We start from the raw sequence: 26,046 nt of genomic DNA on the forward strand, positions 1-26,046 counted from the left end.
TAAGCTTATAGATGCACTTGAAGTGCAGTGTGTTGAGGGCAGAGCTACAGAACTCTGGAAGGAACATTGAAACATCATCTATCTCCAGATCCTTCTTCACACTGATACTACCTGTCCTTGGGAAAGCATGGTTTGTTCTCCTGTTTGGCTGGAGCACATTTGGTCTCTTGGCCTTGCTCTTGTCAGTGAACCTGAGGCAGGAATTCTCTGGCATACCCCTCCCTTGGCTCCTATCTGACACTGCAGAAATAATCAGAATTTGCATCTCAAGGTGGTTGTTGTGGGGGTGGGAAAGCAGTGCGAATGCATGCAGTTTAACTGCCTGTTGGATCCTGGTTTGGAAAACATCCTAATGACTCAGAAAGCAAATCAGGTCAAGAGGAGAACCAAACCTTGATTTCTTATAATATCACTTAACTAGAAGAGATCTCAAGGGTTTTGTTTGGTTTCTTTTTTCAGTTAACATTGCTTTTGTATGTAGTACTAATACTTAAGACATTTCATATGTTTTTATAGTATTTTACTATTACTTCAGTCTGGGTATTGCAAATAGGGATGGCATGGTTTCAGAGAGAAATATATAAACAACTATTTTTAGATTGACTGCATTTTGCCTTTCATGTGAAGTGCATTGTAACACTTTTTATCTATTTTAAGAAAACTGTAAAAGCCTTTGTAACAGATCTCTCTGTGGGGCTTTTTATTTAGACCACTACGAATAGTCTGGAACAGAAATTTAAGATTAGGTACTTGAATGGAAATTAGCCTATATTTTTAAAAGCTTGAGAAAATATAATTTAGACCAACTATGTTTATCTTAACTGTGCGGTTCTCAGGTCAAAATTAGGGTTAGTAGTTTTGGGGGAATAATGAATAAGCAAGAGCTAAAGAACTTGCTTCATTTACCAATAGTGAGTCTTGAGCTTATAATAATGAGCCAAAATTTCTGAATCAATGGAACTAGTAAATATACAGCCATAAGTGATGATTGCAATGCAGAAGGAGAAAGCAAAATTCGTTTTCAGGCATAAATACCAATTTATAGTTATCATAATTATGTTTGTTTATTTAAATAAACATGTATTCCCATTTGGCTTGTATGTGTCAATTGGCCCCATAGGCTTCAAGTACACAGTAAAGCTGTGTCTGCAACTTCAGAGACTGATTTAAGGCTGGTTTGGAAATTTGGCCGTATAGATTAACGTTCCAACATGTTTTTCAAATCACAGACACTTTAAAATTCTACACCAGCTTAGAATTCCCAGGCCTTCAGCAGTTTCCTTGTGGTTTCTAATTGGAAAACTCTCAGACAATCAGATTCTTTATCATAAAGGCAAAGATGCAATTTTTCTTGAAAAACATACAGGGCTTTGGAGAATCAAACTTACCTGTTGTGAGCTATATTTGAAATTCTTTCTGAATGTTTTCATCAGCTCCATAGAAATTGTATCTTTGTTAAACATCTGGAAATCCAAAATGTGAGCAGATAAAACATCTGACAAATTTCTGGTTTTATATTGCATAGATCTTGATCCCAGTCTTCCTTGATGCTTGGCTCATGTTAGGTAAAGCGCGATTTGGAACTCGTCTTACAGAAAGGACTGGGAACCCCCTACCCTTCCTCATGCTTCAGAAGGTCACAAGTGTGGGATTGATCATTGATGGAAAAGGAAGAGGCATGACTGTCATACAGCAGTAGACATACAGAATGTCACACAGCATTATTACCTCAAGGAGTTTGAACAGCTGCGTACATTTGTTATTCACACTTCTAGTGAAAGGGTATCTACTATAATTCCATAGGTTGAAGAAATGTGTTGGTTATTTGAACTATATTACACCACACTGTAAGTGGAATTATAGAAACGTCTTTTGATATGAAATTTTAGAAACTTTTAATGTGATTTGAGGGACTTCGACTATTCTGACTGAAGTTTTCTAAGCATTGTCATTAGTTTGGGTTCTTCTGCATTGATTAAGGGGAAAAAAGTGATTTTGAAATTACCTAGACTAAAATGAGTCTAGTTTGCCAAAATTTAATACTTTTAATATTTAACTTTCTAACACCATTTTGATAATGTGGTGTATAATAAGCCATCGTCATGGGTTAATAAGATGCTTTTTGAAAAGTCTCCTATAAAAATCCACTCAGATTGGACCAGTTTGCATCTCAAGGAGAAATTGCCGCTTATGTACATAGGTGCCATGTTCATTCACAGGTCTTGCTGTGTGACAATGAAATAACCATACACAATTTACTCAAATGCAATAATCCTATGTTTGTCATTAAATTCCAATATAAATGAGGGAAATTCATAAGCTAGGATTCTTATTCAGCTGACTGGACTAATTTAGCTCTGGCTGTTGTGGTTGTGATGGGGAAAAGTTCATGATCATGTATCAACGATGAAGTGTAATGTCATCTGAAAAAGAAACTCTGAGAACTGCCCCGTTCTCTTCTAACCGGATATTATTTAAGAAACCCATTCTGAAATGCTAATTTAAAAAATCCTCCAAAATGAAAACCAGAGGTCTAAGGACAAAGTACAGAGCATTTATTGAATGGAATAAACTATGGAATGCCAGGCTCTGCCCCTTGCATTTGTTTTGAGAAACACTGTAGGAGGTCTCTCTCTTGGTTCCGGTTTATAAATTTCAATAAACTTTTTTTTTTTTAATATTTTGATTGTAGTTTCTCTCTTTAATGCTGTATAATGGTAGTCTCTCTCTTTATAGCTACTATAACATTAGGGAAAAACAAACAAACCCACTTCGATTTTTTTGTGTTTGGCCAGCTAGCATTTTCAGGCTGTAGGTAAGTAGAGGTAATGGCTTTTAACTTGTGGTGCATACATGCCTGGAGTTTGTAAATTACTTCTGCAAGATCTCTGAAAGACTGTTAATAAAAGTGAACTTCTCAGTAGGCATAAATGTGTTATAATAATGGATGCCTGGAAATTTTTGAAACTCAATTTATAGACATCCCCAAAGCTTTGGACCGTAGTGACTTAGTCCCATCCTCAATTACACAAGCTCAGTGGGCAGAAACAGGATCTGACGCTGTTGTCAGCTTCCACTAGCTGTACCTTAGCTGCTCTCCAATGGAAAGTTATTGGTCTCTGTGTGTTATCCCACTGCCCAATAGCCAGCCTCTCTTAGGTGGTCTTCTGATCACTATGTCCCATGCATTTCCTCCTTTACTTTCTCTTTCCAGATAGTTCCAGGTAATTAATTTTCCAAATATCAGTTGAATCTTAACAGAAACTCATCATATGTCATATTTTACTGAGGCTTTTGCTTTGGTTAAATAGATGTCAAACATCATAATTTTGCTTCCATATATTGAAATGGACATGTACCTTGTCTATGTGTAAATTAGTTACTAATCAAATAATGAAACGTGCTTAAGCTGGTGAATGAAGCTTCTCCCTTACCAATTTTTGACAATATCTACTTCTGGGTATCCCAGCTGCCTGGTACGTTATATGAGGATTGAAGGATATACATGGATTCCTTGGCTTTGTAACACACTGATGGATGTAGGAGTTGCAGTGTTCATTTTTTATAACTGTCTATTAACCCCAACTGCTTTTGGAATGACGTTCTCATCCTTTACTATCTGACCAGTAAGCTGTTTTTTAGACAAAAAAAGTATGCCATAAATACAATTTCAGCTTTTAAAACTATAATATTGTTAGATTAAGCTTATTCCCCATCTACACTTAAAGTTAAAACTAGTGCTATGTGGAAGAAGTGAGAGAATGTGTTCTACTGTGATACTAATAGCAAGGCTAAACCTTGCCTTTAGTTCTGTATTTGTTTCAACATTGTAGGCTGTATGTTGTTAATGATGTTAATTATTTTTATCGGCATATCATAAACCTGTTAGGTATTGCTTTCTTAGAATCTAGGAAGTTGGTAATGAGTGATTTTTGGCTTTTGATGATCTCTGCAGTGATTACATAGGGTAAAAATCTGGTCAACATATAATCGTTGAACTTGAAAACCAACCTGCTATTCCATTAAAACGACATCTCTCTGCAGTACATAATATGACAGTGCAAAGACCATATTTCACTGAAGGACAATCCTAGGCCAATTTTTAATTTAATTACTTAGGGATGCTTGCTTTGTGGTAAGTGCAATGTAATTTTTCATTGATCTGGAAACTTTTGCTGGTTCCTTGTCTGTTGAAAAGTTTTTGGCAGTTTTTATTGATGTCTCCTAAGCCTTCAAAATTTTCATGTGAAGTCTTTGGTTTTTAAATTTTCCTGGACTTCAAATTCTATTGCAGCTTTGGGAGGGCTGGGATTATGGTTTTTTTTCTTAGGTTTTCTTTTTTGTAGGGGGAAATGCTTAATTTTAAATTCTGTATATGTATTTCCATATTCGGAGTTCCCTCTTCCAAACTTGCATATGTATTTAGGACGTTCTTTTGATTCTAGGTCCAATTATTATATTTTCTGAGTTTCTCTCTCGTAATAAATGGGATAAGGGGAAGACAAAACTCTGCCCACCCAGACAAGAAGCAGTTATCTTACCTTGTATGTATTATAGTTTCATTTATTTCTATATGGCTGAATTATGGCACTGCAAAGCAGTCTAATGTAAACCTCTTTTTTCCTTTGCTGATTGTCTCAGACATGAATTCTGTGATTTATAAATGGGATCTGAAACAGTTTAGGTTTGAGTACCTGAAAAATTAAGAATAACAGCTGGATAAATGATGGCTGGCCAGGGGTATTGTCACTCTGTGGGGAGGTGAATTATAACAGCTCAATAAGAGTAAATTATTGTAGCAGTGAGCTTCAGTTCGCTTTTGTTTAACAAATTAATAAAAGGCAAGGAGCAAAATCATATTTACAGATAAAATTGTGGCAGGAGTTCTCTTTTGTATTCCCTGTCCTAAAAATCTAAATCAAATTTTATAAGGGGAGGAGAGATTTTCTAGAAATACCTGAGCAAAATGAATTTAAGGAGGAAAGGAACAGCTCTGTGGCCAGTAGCAAAGTTAAAGGAAAAATTGGAAAAAATTTCTGAAATGGATATGTGTTCTATCTAGCTGATATCCTCAAATTCCAGTATGAATTTATGCTTCCTTAAAACTAAAAATAGTGACATGAGTGACACTGCTGCAGTCAGATACTGCAGACTCCAAATTGTAATTTGCTCCCCCATTTTGGTTAATGCTGGTCATGAGGTGATAAAAGCAGATTTTTTCCTATGAGTGCCTGGTTAACTGTAACACTCTTTTGTAGCAAACAAAATTGCTAATTCCTTTCATTCAAGTGTGAGTGACAGTTCAAAAAGTTGTGAAATCATCTATTCAGAGAGGGGAGTATGCAGAGGAATCTCCAAAATTTGGTTCAAGTCTACTATTTAAAAATGGGGCTTTTAACATGTATTTGTGGACCCTCATTTTGGAAAACAGTATGAAAGTACATTTTTTTTTTTTTCCCCAGGATTTCAGAGCACTGGTGTAAGAGAGTCCCTTCAGGGTTTAGAAGTGAACCTGACAGCATTTTTCCAGGATTGCATCATATGTTTCTCTCACACTTTCACATCCTGCATTAAACCACATGCATGCACATCAACAAGACAAGATTGTAAAAGGAGTGTAACTGGGGAACTGTTTTCGTGATATTTGATAGGAGTAATTGCAGCCACTGCTGTTTCAAAGCAACTGCGGTTATACTATACTATGTCAACAAAAGTCACTTTTGCCATATGGAAACCTAATTACTTCAGAATGATCTGTTAGAAAGCACTTTTGAGATAGTCAGGCCATTTATACAAATCAGTAAAAAATATTTCTGCATGAAACCTTTATTAAATAAGAGCTTTCATGTGCTATAGGTTGAGCATTACAGTAATACTTTTGGAAATATTTAAAAAAAGTAGACTTCTATTTAAAAGGTGGTATGAAAATTTATTAGGTGCTAAGAAAGTACGGGTATTTCTCTGGTTTCTGTGATAAATGTGATCATGCTATTGTTGAATGGAGAGGAGGCATTTTTGCTGTTCTCTTCAGCAAGACCCTGATATTTTGGGAAATGGAATGAAATAGAATGCTGCATTTGAGTGAGATCATGCAATGCAAGGATATTTGTGTAGTATTTATTCCATAAAATGACTTACCCTTTTTTCTTTTTCCTTCAATAATGCAGTTTTTTTCCTTTCTGTAGTCAAGAACATGCATTGTTTTTACATTTGGGTGCTCATCTTTTCTGACTGGTTTAAGGTATCTGATACTCAGGCTTTTTTTTCTGTCACTATGAAACTAGAGAATATCACAAGTTGGGTTAGTTCGGTGTGATAGTTCTCTACCTAGGTTCTTATTATTTGCTGTCAGTTGTTGTTAGTACAAAAAAGTACTTCTAAAAGACACTGTAATCCACTATTTTATAAGAAGTGTTATGAACTTTTAAGTTGCACGGTGAAGCTGTGTTGACTGATGTGTTTAAAGGCCTGTCTTGGTTGTCAAGGTAAAGGAGTGTAATTTATGGGTAGTCAGTTATGTACATGAAGTTTTAGTTGGTTTATTTGCTGACTAACTGCATAGATTTCTGACACGCAAACAATCTGTTCTGAATTGCTTTTCTTGAATGCATTTCTGTATTCAGTCATTATGACCTACCTATATCAGAAGACATGAAATATTTAGAACCAGATTTATTCACATGTTGATAGTACTGGGGAGCAGCAGTGACACAGGGAGAAAACAAGAGTTTTCTGCATTCCTACCAGGCATTGCAATGTCTTCCCAATGGCCCCTTTTAAGAAAGGCAGTGTAGGTTTTCCTGGCTATCTCCTCTCTTGTAGATGCTTTTGTGCTGCCAAGGGCATCTGTGCCAAGGACCAGTGCTGCAGACTTGCTCATGCCCTCTGGGCTCAGAGCAAAGAGGAGCAGATTGTTTGGGCCCATGCTGGGCCCAAATCTCTGATTGCCAGATGGCAGCCACCAGCCATATAGCACAAGATTTCTTTTTCTCCTGTGTTATTTTTTTTATGGATTTTTTTTTTTCCCCAGTTCAAATTTCCTGAAGTAATAGAGAGGTTTATCACAGATTTCCAGAACAGCGTTTAATACCCTTAGCATGACATGAGAGATTGTTGGCTGGGTTTTGGGGAATGTGGTGGGACAAAGTAGTTTAAAGGCACGGAATTGGCAGGCTGGAGTTTGAGAACTCTCTGGAAGGAAAATAATCTGGTATGATTTTACCTGTAATAGTCTTCTGAGTTGTTACTGGAGTTACTAACAGTTTCTGTAGACTTGATAGTTTTCTTCAAAGCAGAGCCTGAGAGCAAAATAACATATAGGCAACTGTGCAAAATCATAGAATCATAGAATTGTAGGGGTTGGAAGGGACCTCGAGACATCATCGGGTCCAACCCCCCTGCCAAAGCAGGCTCCCTAGGACATATCACTCAGATAGGCATCCAGGCGGGTCTTGAATATCTCCAGAGAAGGAGACTCCACCACCTCCCTGGCAGCCTGTCCCAGGGCTCTGTCACCCTCACTGTGAAAAAGTTCTTCCACATGTTGGTGCGGAACTTCCTGTGCTCTAACTTGCAGCCATTGCCCCATGTCCTATCTCCATAGACCACTGAAAAGGGGCTGGCTGATTCCCCCTGCATCCCCTGCTTAAGATACTTATAGACATAAATTAGATCCCCCCCTTAGTCTTCTCAAGACTGAACAGCCCCAGCTTATTCAGCCTTTCCTCATAGGGGAGATGCTCCAGGCCCTTAATCATCTTTGTAGCCCTCCTCTGGACTCCCTCCAGGAGATCCCTGTCCTTTTTATACCAGGAGCCCAGAACTGGACACAATACTCCAGGTGGGGCCTGACCAGGGCAGGGTACAGGGGGAGGATCACCTCCTTTGACCTGCTGGCTGTACTCCTCCGGATGCACCCCAGGATCCCATTGGCTCTCTTAGCCACCAGGGAACACTGCTGGCTCATGGCCAATCTGTCATCTGGAGGTGAGAACTGAGGAGTGACCTGAGAGGTGACATAATTTGATGACACTGCAGGTCTGCTTCCAGACAAAAAGTAACTGCAGCTTTATTTCCTTTCCATGCTCTCTGAAGTAGCTTATGCATGAGCCTGCAAGTGCCAGGAACACTGGAGCTGGCTTCTTGTTGTCTTGGTTCTGTCACTGTGGTGCTAATCCATGATAAGGTCATCCAGGATTTGTGCTTGAAGTTTAACCTAGTCATTCAAAAATTCTACTTTAATATGGTTTTATCAGATACGATTTGTTTGGTCTCTTTATGATGACCTGTTAACACATTTGGTTCAGCATCCAGGCATTACTTCAGGTACTGTAGTCCAAGCAGACGTATTATGGGAAAAGAATTGAATGCTGTTTGATTTTAATGGAGTTAAACCAATTTCTAGCTGCTGGTACTTTGGTTCTGTGAGAATATGGTCAAGTATATTGTATGTACAGTGACTGCTTTATGTAATCAGATTAATATATGGTGCTATGAAATGGCACCTCTCTGAAGAGTTGAATATAAAGAAGCTATGCATTTCTGAAAGGATTCATTCCTATTGAATATTAAAAACCACAGAATAGCTACTGTCAGGACCTGAGGAGACCAAATGCCTTAATAGTTGTGACCAGCCTCACCTAGGTCCCCAACTTGCTCTCTCTGCCCATGGCCCAGGAGCTCTCATTGACCTCAGCCCTGTTTCTTCCCCAAGCCACATTGTGGAAAGATATTCTCGAGCCTTGCTTCCAGGCTGGACTTTGTGGCCTCTGCTACAGCCTTGTGTCCAGCTTTATCTTCTACTGTTTCTGACTTGTCTTCCCAAACAGACACTAGACCTGACTCGTCAGTTCATCTTTGGACAGGACAGTTGGCTCAAACTGTTGTGTCCCCAGCACTGCCTTACTTGGGTGCTGTGGGTCTGCACCATGGCCAGTGAGTGTGGCCACTGCCTATGCTGGGGTCACTCTTGGCTGCTGGTTTATCTCCCTCGTGGAGCAGCCTATGTTTCCCATCTTGCTTCGGGCTGCTGTTAGCCAGTTGAACATTGCTTGTTCCTGTTCTGCACTGGAAGAAGAAAGTTTTAAGGTTTTTTTATGATGTTTTGTGTAAGATTTTAGTAGAAAATTGTGAAACAAAAGGCTTGTTTTGACAATGAATGACTTCAACGCAGGCTGGATTAGTTGATCTCCTTCCAGCAGGCTGCAGGAGAATTTTGTGGGATTCCTTATAACAGGAATGCTCTTTTAAGACTATTAGATTTGTCCAATTAAAATCTTCTGACAGGGGAGGTGGAGGGGGCAAAGATGGACAAATGCATTACTTTTCCCTAAAAGATGTAAATCACAAAGGAAATTCAACTGTGAAGCAGTCTGTAGAGTATAAGGAGTATTTGCCTCAGGTTACAGATACGTGTATCTTTGAAGAAATTAGTGTGATGTGAAAAGGGTACGAGTCTAGAAATGTGTGTGGTGCTAATAGTTGTTTTATTTTTTAATGAAAACACCCTCATTGGTCTGTGAGGAATGGGGAACTTTTTTCTCTTTTTTTTCTTTTTTATTTTTTCTGTAGTCTTTTGCAGACAGTGGCCTTTCTCAAGTGTTCGTGGTCTTTAGGTCTCAAGATCCATTGCTTTACACTACAATTCCATCTTAGTGTGGATGTGAAACTAATTCACCCTTAATTTTGGGGAAGTTCAGTTCCAAACTTAAAGACTGTCTTTATGGTTTTTTAGTTGCTAATATTCCTGATATTCCAGAGAAGTTACTAATATTGATTCATCTCTGAACTTCACATCACATAGCCCGTCATGATGCTTTTGAAAAGATTTTGTGGTTGACAACTTAATGCCATTAATTTGAATTAACTTCTCATTCTTTATTTCTTGACCATTAAAGAAGTCCAAGCAAATATGTTGGTGGCAGTCACCTGTTTATGCAAAGCCTGCATATTGATGTCATGATACTTAAATATTATGCTAGCATGTATCATTTAGCTAAATAGAGAACTTTTGTTTTTCAGACCTTACCAGTACGGAAGATTCCATGCAAAGCCAATGCTCCTTCAGGGTCTTTTTTTGCACGGGACAACACAGCAAATTTCTTATCCTGGTGCAGAGATGTAGGGGTGGATGATACCTGCCTCTTTGAATCAGAGGGTTTGGGTATGTATGTGTTTATGCAGTAATTTTAAACAACGTTTTTGTTTTGCCTTGAAATACAGAATGGCTCTCTTCATAGATACTGACTCCAAATCTGACCCCTGACCCCTTATCTGAAGCATAAATAAATAAAGTGCACATCAGTTGAATGCATTTAAGTCAATTTTAGGTGGAGCTTAAGACAGAAATCTTGATACAATTTCTTGCACGCAGATGACTTCTCACCCTACACACAGTTTTGATCATGGAATGCTCTTCTGTAGTTCGATATATACAATGGTGCTTTTCTGTTTCAGGAGAGCAGGATGGAAGTGCATGCTGAGTTTTGGCTGCAGATGTTGAGCTATTTGTGCAAATTCAATGTGTTGCTTGAGGCAAGATGATATGACATTTTTTCACTGCATCCTATACTAACCTTTTTTCCAGCTGATTCCTTTGTGCAGCTCTGGACAAAAATTATCCAAGATTAGTGCTACAGGGTGTTAAATGACAAGAATTGGACTGTTTAGGAAATTACTGTTCTAATAGTACATATTCTTCATTATTTTAACTCTTCTCTCTTCAAAGTTAAAATTAAGAGTCTTAGCACAAGAGTTTGTTTCAGCCAAATACCACGAATTGAAGTGACTCAAATGTTTGTTTGTTTGTCGTATAATACAGATAAAAGGGTAAAGCAGTTGTGCTGATAGACAGCTCAGGTACTGTGGAAGACAAATGAACACACTGTACTGAATCAAGAAGAGTCTCTGTTCTGCTCCTAAAATGGTCTTTGACTGCCCAGCTGAAGTTCTTATCAGTGTGGCAACAGCTCTGTTCACCTGCTTTTGCAGTCTTGCTCTTCCAGTAGAGCTATTTCTGAAGCAATTCTTTTCATTTGTCTTTTCTTTTATTCTCTGAGGGTTTTTAAATTAAATTATTTTATACCTTCAGGAGAAGAGACTTGGCAGAGGAGAAATTAGTATCACAAAGGTGAAGAATAGTTAAGGAGGAGATATGTATTGTCTCTGTTTTGTTAATTAAAACCTCAAGGTGAAATTTTCATTTGATATAGTAAATCATGTGGAAGATAATTGGATTTTCAAAGATTTGTAACGGTCAAGTTTGATGTTGCCTAGGACAAAGAAACTTACAAATACAAGAAGAAAGGAGACACAGTGCTCTAAGCAGAAGACTGTGGTTAATCCAACACTTCAATGATTTTAGACTTTGTAGTGCTATGGTAAACTCAGCAGTTAATTTTTACACACACGCTGTACTTTACCTGCCACGATATAACACTGATGTTCAAGATGACTTCCTCTCTCTGAAGTGGAATATGCCCAGATACATAGTGCACAAACCAAGTGTGGCTGTGTTAGATTTGTTTGAATGACTGATTTTCTTCACTGATTGAAAATGGGGTTCAGTTTTTTTAGTTTTTTGAGTAACTGTATAGAATGCACATGTTGAAAAGTGCTGGAAATAGGATTAGGATTTGATAATATACTGACATATTTTTGAACTTGATAGTGGGATATTGACCATGCTAATTCTAAAAATGATGAAAAGAGAAGCTGCTTTTCTCCCTCATTTTGAGCTAGAATTCTTAAAAGTTTTGATTTCATTTGAGGTTTTTCTGATGCATTAGAAATAACAATGAATTGACAGTTGCTGATCTAAAGCTTTTATGTTCCCCTCTCTCCCCCACAAATCACTTCTCCATTGCTTAGGAAATAAAAATTCAGCAAAGGCAAGTCGTGTCAAAGGTTCTATTCAAAGTGGTAAGAAACATGTGGGAATGACATTGCAGTGTTTGTACCCCTCATTGGAAGGCTGCTGTCTTTTTGATAATCAGCAATTGTGGTGAAATGAAGGTTACAGGGGTAACTGGTTTTTGTGTTTCATTGTGGGTTTTTTATTATTGTTAGTAAACTATTTCAATGTGCAAATTCCTAGTGATAAAGCAACCGTTTTCTCTCTATACTGAGGAACCTTACTATGTTAATATGCTTAATAGATTTGATTTTTATCCTTTTTTTACTGTATTCTGCCTGCCTTATTTTATGTAAATACTGTATTATTTAATAAAATGCACATAGTGAGATTTTCTTTCTGCAACTGTGTCACACAAAACATTCCTGAGGCCTTTTTCTGGCAAATTTCTGTTCTAGTATTGTAAGAGTGATTTGGAAGACTTATTGCACTAAAACATTTGAATGATCTGTATATGATATTGCTACCTCAAAAAAATGAAGTCTTCAGTGATCAGAAAAAATAGTAATATAATACCTAAGAAATTATTAATTGCTATTATTTCTGATAGCTTAAAAATAAGTTATTGTCCTGATGAATTCTGAAGTCTCTGAAATCCTGCAAATATAACTGCACACCAATACATCCAGCACTCCTGCTTTTTTAGCACTTAGATTGAAGTCATATCGTATTCCACATTGAGATGGAACTGTGTCAAGCAGACACTGTGACACTGTAGCAGATAGGTGCCATCCATGCCTGGGGAGCTTGCAGGTGAATGATGTTAATGGGAGTCTTGAGTGCTTCTAGAAGGTTGGCTCTGCAAAGTGTTAACATTCTAGGACTGGTCCAGCTGAATCGGTGAGTAGACCTGATGTTGCTTTGTGTCCTTGTCCACCACTTCTGCTCTGATTTAGTAATTTAATTATTTCATGTTAAGCACAGGTTCAAAGTCCTTGTTGGCTTTGGGCTGTCCAGCTGAGCTAAATAAGGAGACAAGATCCAAGTCTGTCTTCCAGGACAGGTTTAAAATTTTTGAAAACAATGCACTTGTACTACCAACCTGCATTTATCAGTCTATAATACATGTTTTGTCTTGGTGAACGTTATGGCACTAACTATAGCTGAAAATACAAGCTAAATGGAAATGTAGCTTTTGGTGAAGATTTATAATACACTGGTAGCATCTTTGACAGAAAAGTCTCAGAATTAATGCTTCTGCAAAGAAAAGGTGAATACTGTGTCTGTTGCATGAGTTTGAGAAAAAACATTAGCATCTGTAAAAAATACAGCAACACGCTGTGTGGGGACAGTCTTGAATGCTGCAAGATAGAGGGAGATTCTGCATGTTCTCTGCACTCATTGACCAATTTAGCATGCTTTTCAGATTTGTTTTTATAGTGTATTTAATGAAGAAGGAATTAACTTTTAACACCAAAAATCTAAGATTTTAAGGCCAAACATTTCTCATCTGGGTAAATCTTGAAGTATGCTGTCTTTGAATTCAGTTCATAGATTTCTCTTAGGTCAAAATTTGCCCCATGTTTAGGACCTGGAACCTAATGCAGTAACTCTTTTCAATCAAAAAGAAAAGTAGCTCTGTCTTTAAGTTTGCTTGTTATGTATATTTGTTTGCTTGTTATGTATATTTTGTAAGTTCAACTTTGTAGATTTTATGGCAGCAGACCCACACAACTATAGTAATTTGAATTTATGGAAGCATTTCTGGTGAAGGTGTTTGTAATTATGGTGCTCAAGGCTGAAATGTGTAATATTTGAAGAATACTCTTCCTATCCAAATAGTGAGAATGATAAGATGTTCTGTGATTACTTAAGTTAAAGTTTAAGTTATGAACAAAGAATTCTTTGTTGGTAACGTAGTGTTGTTGGATGATTATAGGATTTGGAACCAGTGAATATTCTGCATCTCTTCTATGATAGACTCTACCCGGCAAGAAAAGGGTTTGCCACCAAGTGTGCCAGCATGCTAATGTGTATGTTGCTTGTTTTGGGAGTTGTTGGATGATTTTATTGTATTAACGTTTTGTGCTTGTATATTCTGTAAATGTGCGTGTATACACACAGTATGTGACATGGACTTCTTTTGATGCAACTTACTGATTGTAGAGTTTAATGGACAGTGTCCCTAAACAAAGGCATTGGGTGTTATAATGGGAATAATAAGGCTTGAACACAAGTACCTCTGACTTCTATTCTAATGTTGGTCTGTCAAAGTTTTTTTTAAACAACACTCAAATGTTGATTGCTCTAAAATATTTTATGCATAGGGACAGAGGATTTTTTAAATTAATACTAATTTATCTAATTTCATATTACAAGATGGAAGGATTTTGAGCAGTCTTTAACAGTGACACATCTACAGCTTGTAATAGGGTATTAAATAGTACATGTAGTTGCATCAGAAAAAGGCTCTCTCCTATCTTTCACATTTTACTAAACAATTCATACTGTTGAATATGTCTCATTTTGAGGACTATAGGAGCATTCTGGACACTCGTATTACCATTGGATTAGCACCTTAAACTAATAAACTCTAGTTAGTCATTAGTGTTTAAATGATTTCTATGTTCATTCTAGATTAATTCTTTATTATCTGTAGGTCTACTGTTTGAAATGTTATAATTGTTTTGAGACATCCAAAAGTGATAATGCTGAAATGGGGGCCAGGGGTCACAACTCCTTGATTAACTATGTCATAGTAGAACTCTTTGATGCAGAAGCAAGGATGTGCTTGGGATAAGTGAACAAAGTGTCGTCAAAGTAATGTTAAAATAATATTTTTTTTTTTAAAAAAAGGACTACTGTAGGATCAGAAGAAAAAGAATTAAAGGATAAAGTGAAAGACAATAGGAAGATGGATCAAAGAATGAAGCTTTTGGAAAAACCTTCCCGAAAATATGCAGATTTTGATGGGAGTCAGGAGTCTGTGATAAATACACTTTGAGAAAACCTTCTCTGTTTCTACTGAGCTAGGAAATACTTTAGAAGCAGAAATCATGTTCACTTTTTTGTTTGAGCTATGTCTGAGATCTTACCAAGAAAAACAGAAGTTTAAGTTTAGAAGAAAAAGTGGCTCCACTTAAAATGCTTTACAGAAAAGTTTGGTGCAAAGGCTTGAAACTTGGTAGGGAGGTAGAAGAAATTTGTTCCTTTGTAGGGGCTGAGCATTCTACTAATTAAAACAAAAAAACAGCAACAAAACCAAACACAAACGAAAGGAAACCCATAAACAAAACCAAACCCCTCACCTCTGTTCTTGTGAATGCTCTTGGCTTAAACATGCTAAGCAAACACATGGTCTCCATATTCAGGGTATGTTCTGTCTCCTCACAGTCCCTGGGGCTGAGCAGCTCTGAAAGCAGAGGCTGTTCCTCCTCTGATCTTCCTGCCTCTCCTGGTAGCATCCAGGCACTGGAGAGGAGAGTGATGAAGGATGCAGAAATGTGATGCACAGTAGGAAAAGAAATAAAGTACGAGGAAGGAGGACAAGGTGTGAATGGTCAGGAGTGGAAGATCTGTAAAAGGAGAAGCAATAAGAGGGAAGCAGTATAGAAAGAGAAATTACAATGGGAGGAGCAGGGATAAAAGCTTGCTGGGACCTGATAAGGAAGTCTTGTTGAAAAAGAGACTGAAAGTGGGTTGAAAAGATGCAGGCAACGATAACAGAAGACGGGAAGGAATTGATATGAATGAGATGGAAAGGAAAAGGGTCTGTAACTGTCAGGATACTTAAAATAACCTGGACTTGAACTAACTGCTAAATTTTCACGTTCTTTTCTTGTCAGTGATCCAACTTGCCAGGGAATCTATTTCCATTCACCAGGAGATCTGTGTAGTGCGTGTATCTTCTACATTTGCAAATTGCTGCTTGCTTATAGTCAGCTACTGAGATGATTCTCCTTGTTAATGTTTCATAATGCAGGATTGGCTGATGGTTTTCCAAGTATATTATATGAAGATGTGAAAAGGAAATTACATATAATTACATATAAAAATTATATTAATGCTGCAAAGTTAAGTACTTGGGCTATAATTAAGGCTGGCTATACTGGCTGGCTATACTGGCTGGCTATTGTTTTTCTCTACAAGAGCCATTTATTAGGATGGACCTTGCTCTGCCAATATCTTGGTTATAGTATGGTTGATGAAGTGATGGGAACTCTTACTGGTGTGTTATTTTCTCCTCATTTGTTGCAAAAATCTGAAGATGTTTGGAAAACTAAGCACGATGCTGAACGATAGTACTTTGATGTTGTTACTGAATGGCATCAGAAGAAGTAACTGTGGCTCTATTGTATAGCTCCCATGTGCAGCAGGGGGATCCAGTCAGGTCAAAAAAGTTGAGGTGGTGCCTATTACTGAAGTGCAATTTTTAATACAGATTACAGTAGGTAATTGAGAAAATGGTGGATGTGGTTGCCACAGGATACAACAGAATACCATAGATGCAAGTGTTAGATTTGAACCTGAGTTTATAACTAGTCACTTTGGAATTAATTAGATGTAGACCTCAAGTGGTATTATACTCCATCTCTGGAGACATTAAAAATCCGCCTGGACACTGACCTGTGCATCTTGTTCTAGGTGATCCTGCTCTAACGGGGGAGTTGGACTAGATGATCTCCAGAGATCCCTTCCAACCCCTATCGTGCTGTGATTCTGTATGTGTAGTATAATTCTGTGTTTATAAACTGTGTACATGTGTGTAGCATACTTAGCTATGAACTGCAGCACAGCCTGAATTTAAATTGCAGTACAGTGAGACTTAAAATTTGAATTATGACTTCTGCAGCTTTTCTTTTCTAATGGCATACTGATTTTAAATTACAAAATAAGTAATCTCCATGCTATGTATTATCTCTGAAATACTTTTTGCTGTCTCTTGTATCAGATGACTTAAGTGCTTCAAAAATATTACCTCAACTTCTATAGGTAAAACTAAGAAAGGAAGTATAAAAAATTGTTTCTCTTCTCTAGATGGAAAAAAGCATAAAGGTAGCTTAAAAAAAAAAAAAGCTTAGGATGCAACCTTTTCAAAATGACTGTAAATACTAAGTTCTTTCTGTGATTGTGGAATAGCACCAGACAAAAAGTATCTCGAAATAAGTGCTCATAAATCAAGACGCTCAAAATGTTGTTTGCTCTAAAGGGCAATGGTCTTATTTGCTGCTCAAGGTTATACTGAATGTTTGGGACCAAGCTAGGTGTGGAAATGCAAACTTGTGTGCCTGTGGCTTTTGCCAGTCCGGAACATTCTTTCGTGAGGTGGTAGCCCATTAGCAGGAAAAATGAAAATCTTCCTTTGAGAACCTAAATTATTTCCAGTCTTGAAGTATATAAAATCATATTTGTTTGTCTCTGAAGTTCCTGCATATGTATGCTGGTATAGTCCTCAGGAATGCGAACGTTTTCTTGTGTTATTGTCATCTTATCAGATGACCAGATGTTTGGTTTTGTGATTGGTTATTGTCTGCACAGCTCTTCATCCTCTAACAATGGTTTCACTGTATCACATTGTTTGATGTGAAATGCATGAAATGTGTCTAGATTTTGTTGAGACAGATGTGCTAGAGAACTTTGAATTTTGTTTGGGTAGAAAAGCTAAGCATTAACAGAAAAAAAACCATTTTATCTTTCTTAATCAGATGCTCTTCAAGCACTATTTATAGATCTTTTTGCAAAATATTACTTGAGCCTCATTTTGTCTCCTGCCTTCCAAAGTCATTTAGATATGTGTATGTGTGAATTTCAATTTGGAAATATTAGACTCCCTTTGACTATTCCAAATCCAATTTATTCCATTTATGTTTGCGTGGATGCCTTATTTCTTAAAATCAAGTCGGGGCAGTCCCAACTGGTTTAGAACCAGAGAAGCAGAATGCGTTTTTAGGGGCACGAATGTAACACTTGAAAAATACTGATCACTACTAGAGGTATTTACCTCTTTGTAACATTACTGTGTTGGGGCAAGGAAGAAGATTAGGAATAGCTGAATGTCCATCTGCATCTTGTATATTCTTAATAACAGATGGATGAACGATACAAATACTTTTCTTAGTGCAGAGCCATTTTAACTTTCCCGCTCTGCATTTTCACTTCTAGAAATATATTTGGATGAGATAAGATGTGAAAAATGAATTAATCTCAAAATGCAAAAGATATTGAAATAGGCATTCAACTTGCACGATATACCATACATTTATTCAGGTCAGTGAAGCTGGAAATTGAACTTGCAGAAACTGAAAATCATCCCCAGTAGGTGTTAGTTATTTAGGGACCTTTAACTCTGTGAATTCCTGTTCTGCGTCTCATACGTACAGTATACAACAAAACAATGCCTTTCAGAGATTTAACTAGACATTGAAATATCTTTTTCAGGTGTGGTATTTTTCTTCATGCATTTGAGTTAGGTGAGTCTTCAGATAACAAAGATGTTTATACAGCAGATGACCATAACTTGTTAAATCGAAATTAATTATGTAGCCTTTTTTCTGATTTATGCAAATATTCACACAATTATTTTTAGTGCTCTTTCAGAAGTATAAGGTAAAATTCTTTCATTTCTTGTGGAGACTTCTAAAACCAGATTTCTATCCACAACATGAGGGTTTAACTGCAATAGATATTTCTGGAAGGATGACAATGTGCTCATTCCTTTTTTCCTTTTTCTTTTTTCCTTTCCTCTTTTGGGACTTTTGGGTTGATTATGCAAACAAACCAGTCATGTGTCTTTCCTCATCTTTACATTGTGGATTTTGCTTCTACATTTTGCTGGACTTGTCTACAGAATTTGACCTACCTGAATTGTGGGGGGAAAAAAATCATTATCTTGGATTCTGGTGGTATTTCTGAAGAAGTTCATGCTGTGTTACAGCTGCTTCTGAAGGTTAAAAGCTACAGGACCTGTGTAGAATCTAGTCATGAAAACTTGCATGCATGTGTACAGAAGAAAATCTTTTTGTTTGGTGGTGATTTTTTTTTTCCGTGATAAGCTGAATTTCTAAACTCTTCTAGTTTCACATTTTCTTTAATATTAGATGTATAGTGAATTCTGGACTGAATTTATAATGAGGTGTATGTTTGCAATTCTTTAATTTTTTTGTGATTTAAATAGGCTAAGAAAAATAGTGATTGAAAGGATAGGAATTATATTAGTTTGTAGAAATTATTACTTCTGTTATTAATTTATTTTTGACATTCTGTTAACTTTAGTGCTCATACTGTTTTTTAAATAGTTATGAACTGCTTCCAGGTTATCAAATAGCCCAAATAATTACTTTGTGATTTAGAATGGTGTTTTCAAAGGAATGAAAGGATACATAAATGGGAACTTCCTAAATCATCTGCACTCTGACAACCACTCCTCAATCCTATCCTTTTTATGTCAGTAAAATTCCATTGCAATCCAAAGAAAAACAAGCTTTTTCTGAGTCAGGATTTACAGTTGTTGATTATTAAGTTCCATTAATCACTAAGATCTTTAGCTTTTATTTATGAATGTTTTCCGTCTTCATTTTGCTTTTCCAGTTCTCCACAAGCAGCCAAGAGAAGTGTGCCTTTGCTTGCTGGAGCTTGGAAGGATTGCAGCAAGGTAGGTGAAAATATTTAAAGAATGAAGAAATATTTACATTCTTGACAGCAGTAGCTATTGAGAGACTTACTAAATCAGCACATCTCAAGCTAACTTTCATGCTCATTAGGTTCAAGAAGGATGCTTGTCTTGATGTCACTCAATAATATCTTGTGGGCAGTTGTTAACAAGTATAATAAAGTCTCTGTACTGTTATGTCAATTAAGGTATTTGTTAGATATCCTTGTATTAGCAGGGGGAAGATTGAGATTTTTTTTCTGAATAAAGTTTTGAGCTGTTTGTCCCAAGAGTCAGATCTCTCAATAAACAACTGAGATTTCATTAACTTTACTGATAATAAATTTATCTTTAGGTGACCTAAATCTGATATAAGCAACAGTGACTCTTGCCCCATTTATTTAAATAAACTTAGCTCTGATTTTCACCAAGAGAAGTGAGAAAAGAATTGCATTAACAGTCTGTGTTCCCTCTCAGTCAGATGTTTCTAGCTAACCTGGACCCTCAATACACTGCAGTGTTATCTATGCTATTAAGACAACAGTGACTTTTGCTAAGCAAGCAAAATGATGGTGATTAGAATGTGATTTCCACCCCTTTTTTGCTGATGCAGATTTAACCAGTGTAGTGCTTAGGATATGCTGCAAAATATGCATGCAGTGATGCTGCTGCCCCATCTTGCATATGAATTGTGGTTGTATTCACCCATGTATATTGAACTGGAGTGCCTTGCTATCAAACTAGCTTCATTGATTTCAGAAGAATTCCTTGTGTTTACAGTCAATGTGAAGGAGAACCCTGTTTATTCCTAGTTTAAGAACTGGTATTTTCAAGTTAAAACTGTAGTATAGATATTCATAGTTTGAGAAAAGCATCTGACTTGTGAAGATGCTTTAGTAAATGTGTGTCTCATCAAGTTTCAAAAAAGCCCTTGTCATCAGTGGAAGTCTGGAATAATGTTGGCCAGAAAAAGATTTCCGGTTTGCAGCAATTTATCGCCTTAAAAGCTGAATTCAGTCCAACATGGCCAAAAAAATTAGTTTACCTTTTCAATGAATATGAAAGTCTTCTGATATGTAGGTGCTTAATGAAATGATTTTCACAAATCTTAATTTACCTAAGCAAACAAACTGTGCTTTTGAGAGCCTCAGCTTGGAGATGTATCTTCTAGCATCCAGAGACCTTATGACAAGGGTGTAGCTGTCAGGAATGTCTGACCCAGCTTGATGACTTGTTATTATTGAGCTTTCTCAGGTAATGCAAGTAGTGTTTAGGCAGTGCTGGGTTCTGCTAATGTTGGTCGATTTACATCAATCTAATTTTGCAGTGAGACTTGATTTCTCAACACATCTACAAGGGAATCAAGATAAAATTTTACCCTTCATATTTGTCTTTTTATTCTTAAGCTTTCATGTCTCAGATATTCTCTTCTCCAGATGTGAAAATAAGTACTGAACCCGACAATATTTTTCATTTAAAGTGCATATGTATCTCTTTGCCTTGAAAATACTTTTATTTCTATGTATAATATGTGTATATTGCCATATATCACTAATGTATTTTTTATTTATGTTACTGCTTTGGTTTTGTACCTCCTGTAACATCTCTTTGAAAACAAACAAAAACCCATTTATAGTCTTACACGTTTTCCAACTGCCGGTGAGACGACAGCTTTATATAATTAAAAAAGAAATACATTGTGTCAGTTTTGCCTTGGGTGTGGTAAACTAGAACTATATGGCAAAAGGGAACCAGACACTTGTCTCCACTAAGCATGGGAAAGAGCACATTAAACTGACTTTGTTGTGCTACTTTAAACAGGAGAGAAATCAGATTTATTCTTGCTTTATCACCAGACCCAGTTTACTTGATTATATTAATGGTCTTCTTTCCTAAACAGAAGCTACAAAGATCTTTGAAAAGGTGCCTCAGTATATTTTGAAAGAATGAAAAGCAGACACTGAATAACTTCTTGCTTTTCCTTTTCTGTTTTAGAAGCAGAAAGGTATCTTCGAAGTAGCTTATCCATCACAAGGAGCCTGATGCTGGCACATAGCCCAGCTAAATCACTGTTAGTCTTCAGGTTCTATAACTCCCATGAGTCAGCCTTGGTCTCTCAATGAAAATAGGCTTGGGATTGAGGCACAAGTGAGCAGGAATGGGGATTGTTTGAGACAGAGTTAGAATTGAGCTCTGTTCTACTAAACCTGAACACATTCAACAGAAACTCTATGGATAAAGAGAGACAGTTAATGATTTGCCTATGCTTTAGCAATACTTTTAGCACATTCTCCCATTGTGTCCTTTCAGCCAAATTAAAGAGAAATGGATTGGATGGATGAATGACACAGTGAGTAGAAAACTGGTCTGACCATTTGGCTCAGTGGCAGTTCAAAACCCAGATACTAATAAAAGTAGAATTGCCTGATAAACTGTCCTGGATTTCAGTTGTTTATTAAAAGAGTTCTGAGGTAATCTGTGAAATGTCCATGGCTAAAATGGGCCAGCATGTGTGCCAGCAGATATAATGGGAGTAGAGTGATGAGAATGTTTATGAGAGGGAAGTGTCCTATAGGATGAAACTGAGCATTGATGATGCACAGGGCTATTGCAGTGTCTTGCACAGGTCCAACATTCTTCCAAAGTATTTTAAAGTAAGAGTGAATAATTTAAAGTGATGTGAGAACAGAATTGATCAGTATGTAATCTTCATAATCGAGGCTTTATGGAAAGTGCAATTATTTGCAAGTAGATGTATATGTACTGTCTGTGTGTGTGCTTAAAGAGAGATTGTATGATGGAAAACATCATATAATTATCTTTTGTGCATAAAGAATTAAGTTATTGGGTAGCTATTAAACTCTGGGGGGTTAAACCACCCCCACAGATCTTTTGAAATTACTGTTGAGCAATTTCAAGATCTTTCTGCTATTGTATTTAATTTTTCCTTGGTAAAGATGGGAAGTGGTGTTTTAAGAAATCTATTGGAGATCATGTTACAGTCCAGTGCAGCTCCATTTGTAGTTATGAGAAGGGAGGCAAGAAAAGAGCAGAAAGGAAATTCTCAGCATACCTTCAGACCAGAATTTGCACCTCTACCCGTCCCAGAAAAGATGTGGTTTTTACCATTTCAGTTTTCAAAAAAATTTTCCCTCTGGTTGATGGAATATGTGGAAAAAATGTGTATATACACTTGTTCATTTGTTTGTTTGTTTGTTTTTTTTTTTTTTTTAACTCCTCACCAGAGGAATTCAGAATACTGGAAGTATGGGGAACTCTTTCTGTCACAATAACAAAAATTTGAGTTTATGAAAAGCAGTAGAAGCAAAGGAGCCGCATTGCTTAGACTGGAAGAGTTTTATTTGATGAGTGGGGCTGCATGCAGGTGTAGCCTTAGAGTCCAGTGGGAATTTAATGATTTACAGCCTGTTGGCATCTGCAGACAGACAGGAAGTAAATGGATTGTATATAAGTGCTTGCTTCAATGTTGGATGACTTTTCATTAGGCAGACTGCATCAGTTAGAAGCCAATACAAGCACAGGTTTGGTTCTTAGTTTTCTTTGTATTAATTTACTAGGCAATAGTGTTATTAAATTAAAAGTTATCATAAAAACATGAAAGATGGTATTTGTGCTTATGCCCTTTCTCTCTACACTTTAACATTATTCTGTATTTCAGCTTTAATTTTCATAATGTATTTGTTACTGCTTAATATTTTAGTGTCCAGATCTTTACGTAGCTAAGGCAGCATAGTTTTGCATCTAGCCTATGGACCTTCCTGCTACAGAAGAAAATATGGTTTCACTTATGCAAGTAGTGTGCTGTGAGAAGCCTACCTGGCATGATAACTTTTCCAAGATGAAATCCTGCTCTGTAAGAGGAAATCTTTTGGGTTTTGGGGGGTTTTGTTCAGTGTTGGCAAATTAAAAACAAAAATAAGAGAACTACCAGTGATTAGGAAAATGGGATGGGCTTTTAAGCTTCTGACATCTGTGCTGCTTGCTGTAAGATACTGAATCACTTGCCATAAAGTTTTCAAAAGCAGGCATTGTTTTACAGAGCCTTGCACTCCAGGTGGTGTTTGAAACACTCTGTGCCAAAGTTGCATGTATTTTGTTTCAGTTGGAGCTACAAGTCTCTGCCACTAAACAGAGATTTGAAGACTGGCTGTCTAAAATAGCTTAGAAAAAGCATTAGCCGCTTCTGTAAAGCATTTGCCATATCTCACTTTATTTCTAAATTCAATGCAATAGTTGTATGCAAGATAACTTCTAATATCTTTTCATCTGGATTTCCTTGAAAAATACTACCACAAAATATAAGTTGTCAATTTGAAAAGATGTTGTTTGGGGCAAAAAAAGGGGGAGACAGGGAAGTGAAGGTACTGAAATGGAATCTGTCCTACATGGTAAAACAATTTTGTTCATTCACCAACATACACATTATCAGACAGGGAAGTTGAAACAAACCTGTATTTCCTGTAAATTTGATCAGCTGAGAGACTCCATCTTGATTCACTGTTTTCTATTAATTTGGAATGATGGCATTAACAACTGATACATTTTATACAGGTTTACTAATGTATGTAGCATTCTATTATTGCATGATAATGCAGTAGAGAAAGTAAAAGTTCTCTCCATCAGTTTGTTTTAAAATACGTAATACTTCATAAGGACTGGTAATTTGTTTGCTTGCTTCCAAAAGGTTTGGGGTGGAGCCTCCTGGATTAATAAAGTTGGAAAAAGAGATTGAACAAGAGGAAACGCTTTCAGCCCCCCTTCCATCTCCTTCACCATCACCAACAAAGTCTCCTGGGAAAAAGAGCACAGGGAAGCTGTTGGATGATGCTGTAAGTTGTGGGAGGAAGCTTCTTCCTGTCTGACCCATTCTGGCATTTAAACGTTTGCAGACTGATAGAGTTAATTTATTTTTGACCACAATTATTTATGCAGTTTGGAAAAAAAAAGTCATAGTGTGTAGGAAGGTGATCTGCCTAGCTTTGTGCTTAGGGCTAAGTTCCCTTCTTATCCTGTTTTCTTTTTCTGTTCACTTCTTGTTCATCAACTCCCACTTAGTGTTTTGTCTGTGAAAGGACTGAGTCAGGACTAGGAGATTTGGCCCATACTGTCTTGTGCAGATTGTTAACAAACACTTCTAAGTTATCTCAGCCTAATCTTTATGCTGCTGTTCAGCATGTTTCTCACGTGGTAAAAAAGCAAGTGTTTTTTCTTCACTCTTGGATTTCACTGGAGTCTTTGCAATATACTGTGGTGTTCTTTTCTCTGTTGCAAACCCGGAGGAGTTTGTTTGAAACAGCTGGAATCAGATGAAAAGGACACGTTTTGAGACCACGAAGAGGTTAAACTTGAAAAGTACAAATATATTCTATAAAAAGAAGCAGTTACTATGGTAACTGCTATATTACAAGGTAGATGTGCCACCTGGGAGTTACAAAGCACTTCTTGAAAAATCTATGTGCCACTTTTTTGTTACAAAGAGCAGATGGAGTATAACGTTCGTTCATTTTATTGAAATACTCTGTGCTATTTGATGCAAATACTTACATTCAATGTCTTTTGCATTTTGTATTTCTTCATTAACTTTGCAAAAGCACTCGCTTAGGTTTCAGCAGAAATGAGAAAGAGCAGTTACGTGTAGGAGGGTGGTGACTGCGTATGTTGTAGAAGCAGAACAGAGTACGAAGGTTGTCTCCAACCACCTCCTTTAATTTAGAAAGCAGTAGGGATAGAAACAGAATGGAATTCATCCAACTAGATTCCTGACCCGCACTGCCCCAGACACTCACACCATAAAATAGCAGCAGTGCTCATATAGTCCAGACACAAAATAAAATAGGATATAATTCTTCCCTCTGCTTCCTTATTTGATTTCAAAATTTCACTCAATAATACTACTGCGTCCTCTGGGATAGTAAGGTAATGGAAGCCTCAATAGCAGGATCAGCAGTGAAGGTCTCATTATTCTCTGTTTTACACCAGTATAAATCTGTTTGCTTTCATTCTTCACAGGACTATCAGGGCTCTATTTTGCTTACACAGTTCAAAACAGCCTTGAACCTGTTAGGTCCAGCTGCTCTGGGTTTTTGCTTGTTAGATGAACCCTGGTAGATGCAGCCATTAAAACATAGTTCACACTGTCCATTCTCAGCTTTGAATTTCAAGAGCATCTGCAGACCTGATAACTGCCATAGGTTATTATGCCAGAAATCACTGATTATTGGGCCATTGCCTCCTCTATACACAATCCCAGTCTTGGTACCACATTCAGAGAGATGCACCTTTTGCATCCTCAGCAACCTGCACTTGGATTTAAATCAGCCACTGACATCTTAGAATTTATTCTTATTGTATACTGACTATCCAAATAGTTTAATTCTCTAGAAATGGAGGCTATCACTCTGCCATTTGTTCACACAAAAATAATTGAAATAATCTTACAATAATTCAGTGATTGTACAATCCAACTGAGGACAACACAGCTTTGTGTGTGTAAAATACACATAGAGTTCCTCAGCTAAATGTTATT

The 26,046-nt window shown here is 37.0% G+C and overlaps 1 protein-coding gene across 1 annotated transcript in view; it reads left to right on the forward strand.

Annotated features, from left to right (window-relative positions):
• GAS2 (growth arrest specific 2) overlaps positions 1-26,046 on the forward strand; it is a gene marked incomplete at its 3' end in the record, with an annotated part of 78,140 nt that overhangs the window by 18,062 nt on the left and 34,032 nt on the right. The window contains exons 4-6 of the mRNA XM_084263914.1: positions 10,021-10,162; positions 19,439-19,502; positions 24,205-24,349. Of these exons, the coding sequence (XP_084120040.1) occupies positions 10,021-10,162; positions 19,439-19,502; positions 24,205-24,349 (351 nt within the window). The remainder of the gene's footprint in view (positions 1-10,020; positions 10,163-19,438; positions 19,503-24,204; positions 24,350-26,046) is intronic.

The sequence above is a fragment of the Gallinula chloropus genome (genome assembly GCF_964237585.1).
Source record: "Gallinula chloropus genome assembly, chromosome: 4".
Lineage (NCBI taxonomy): Eukaryota > Metazoa > Chordata > Aves > Gruiformes > Rallidae > Gallinula > Gallinula chloropus.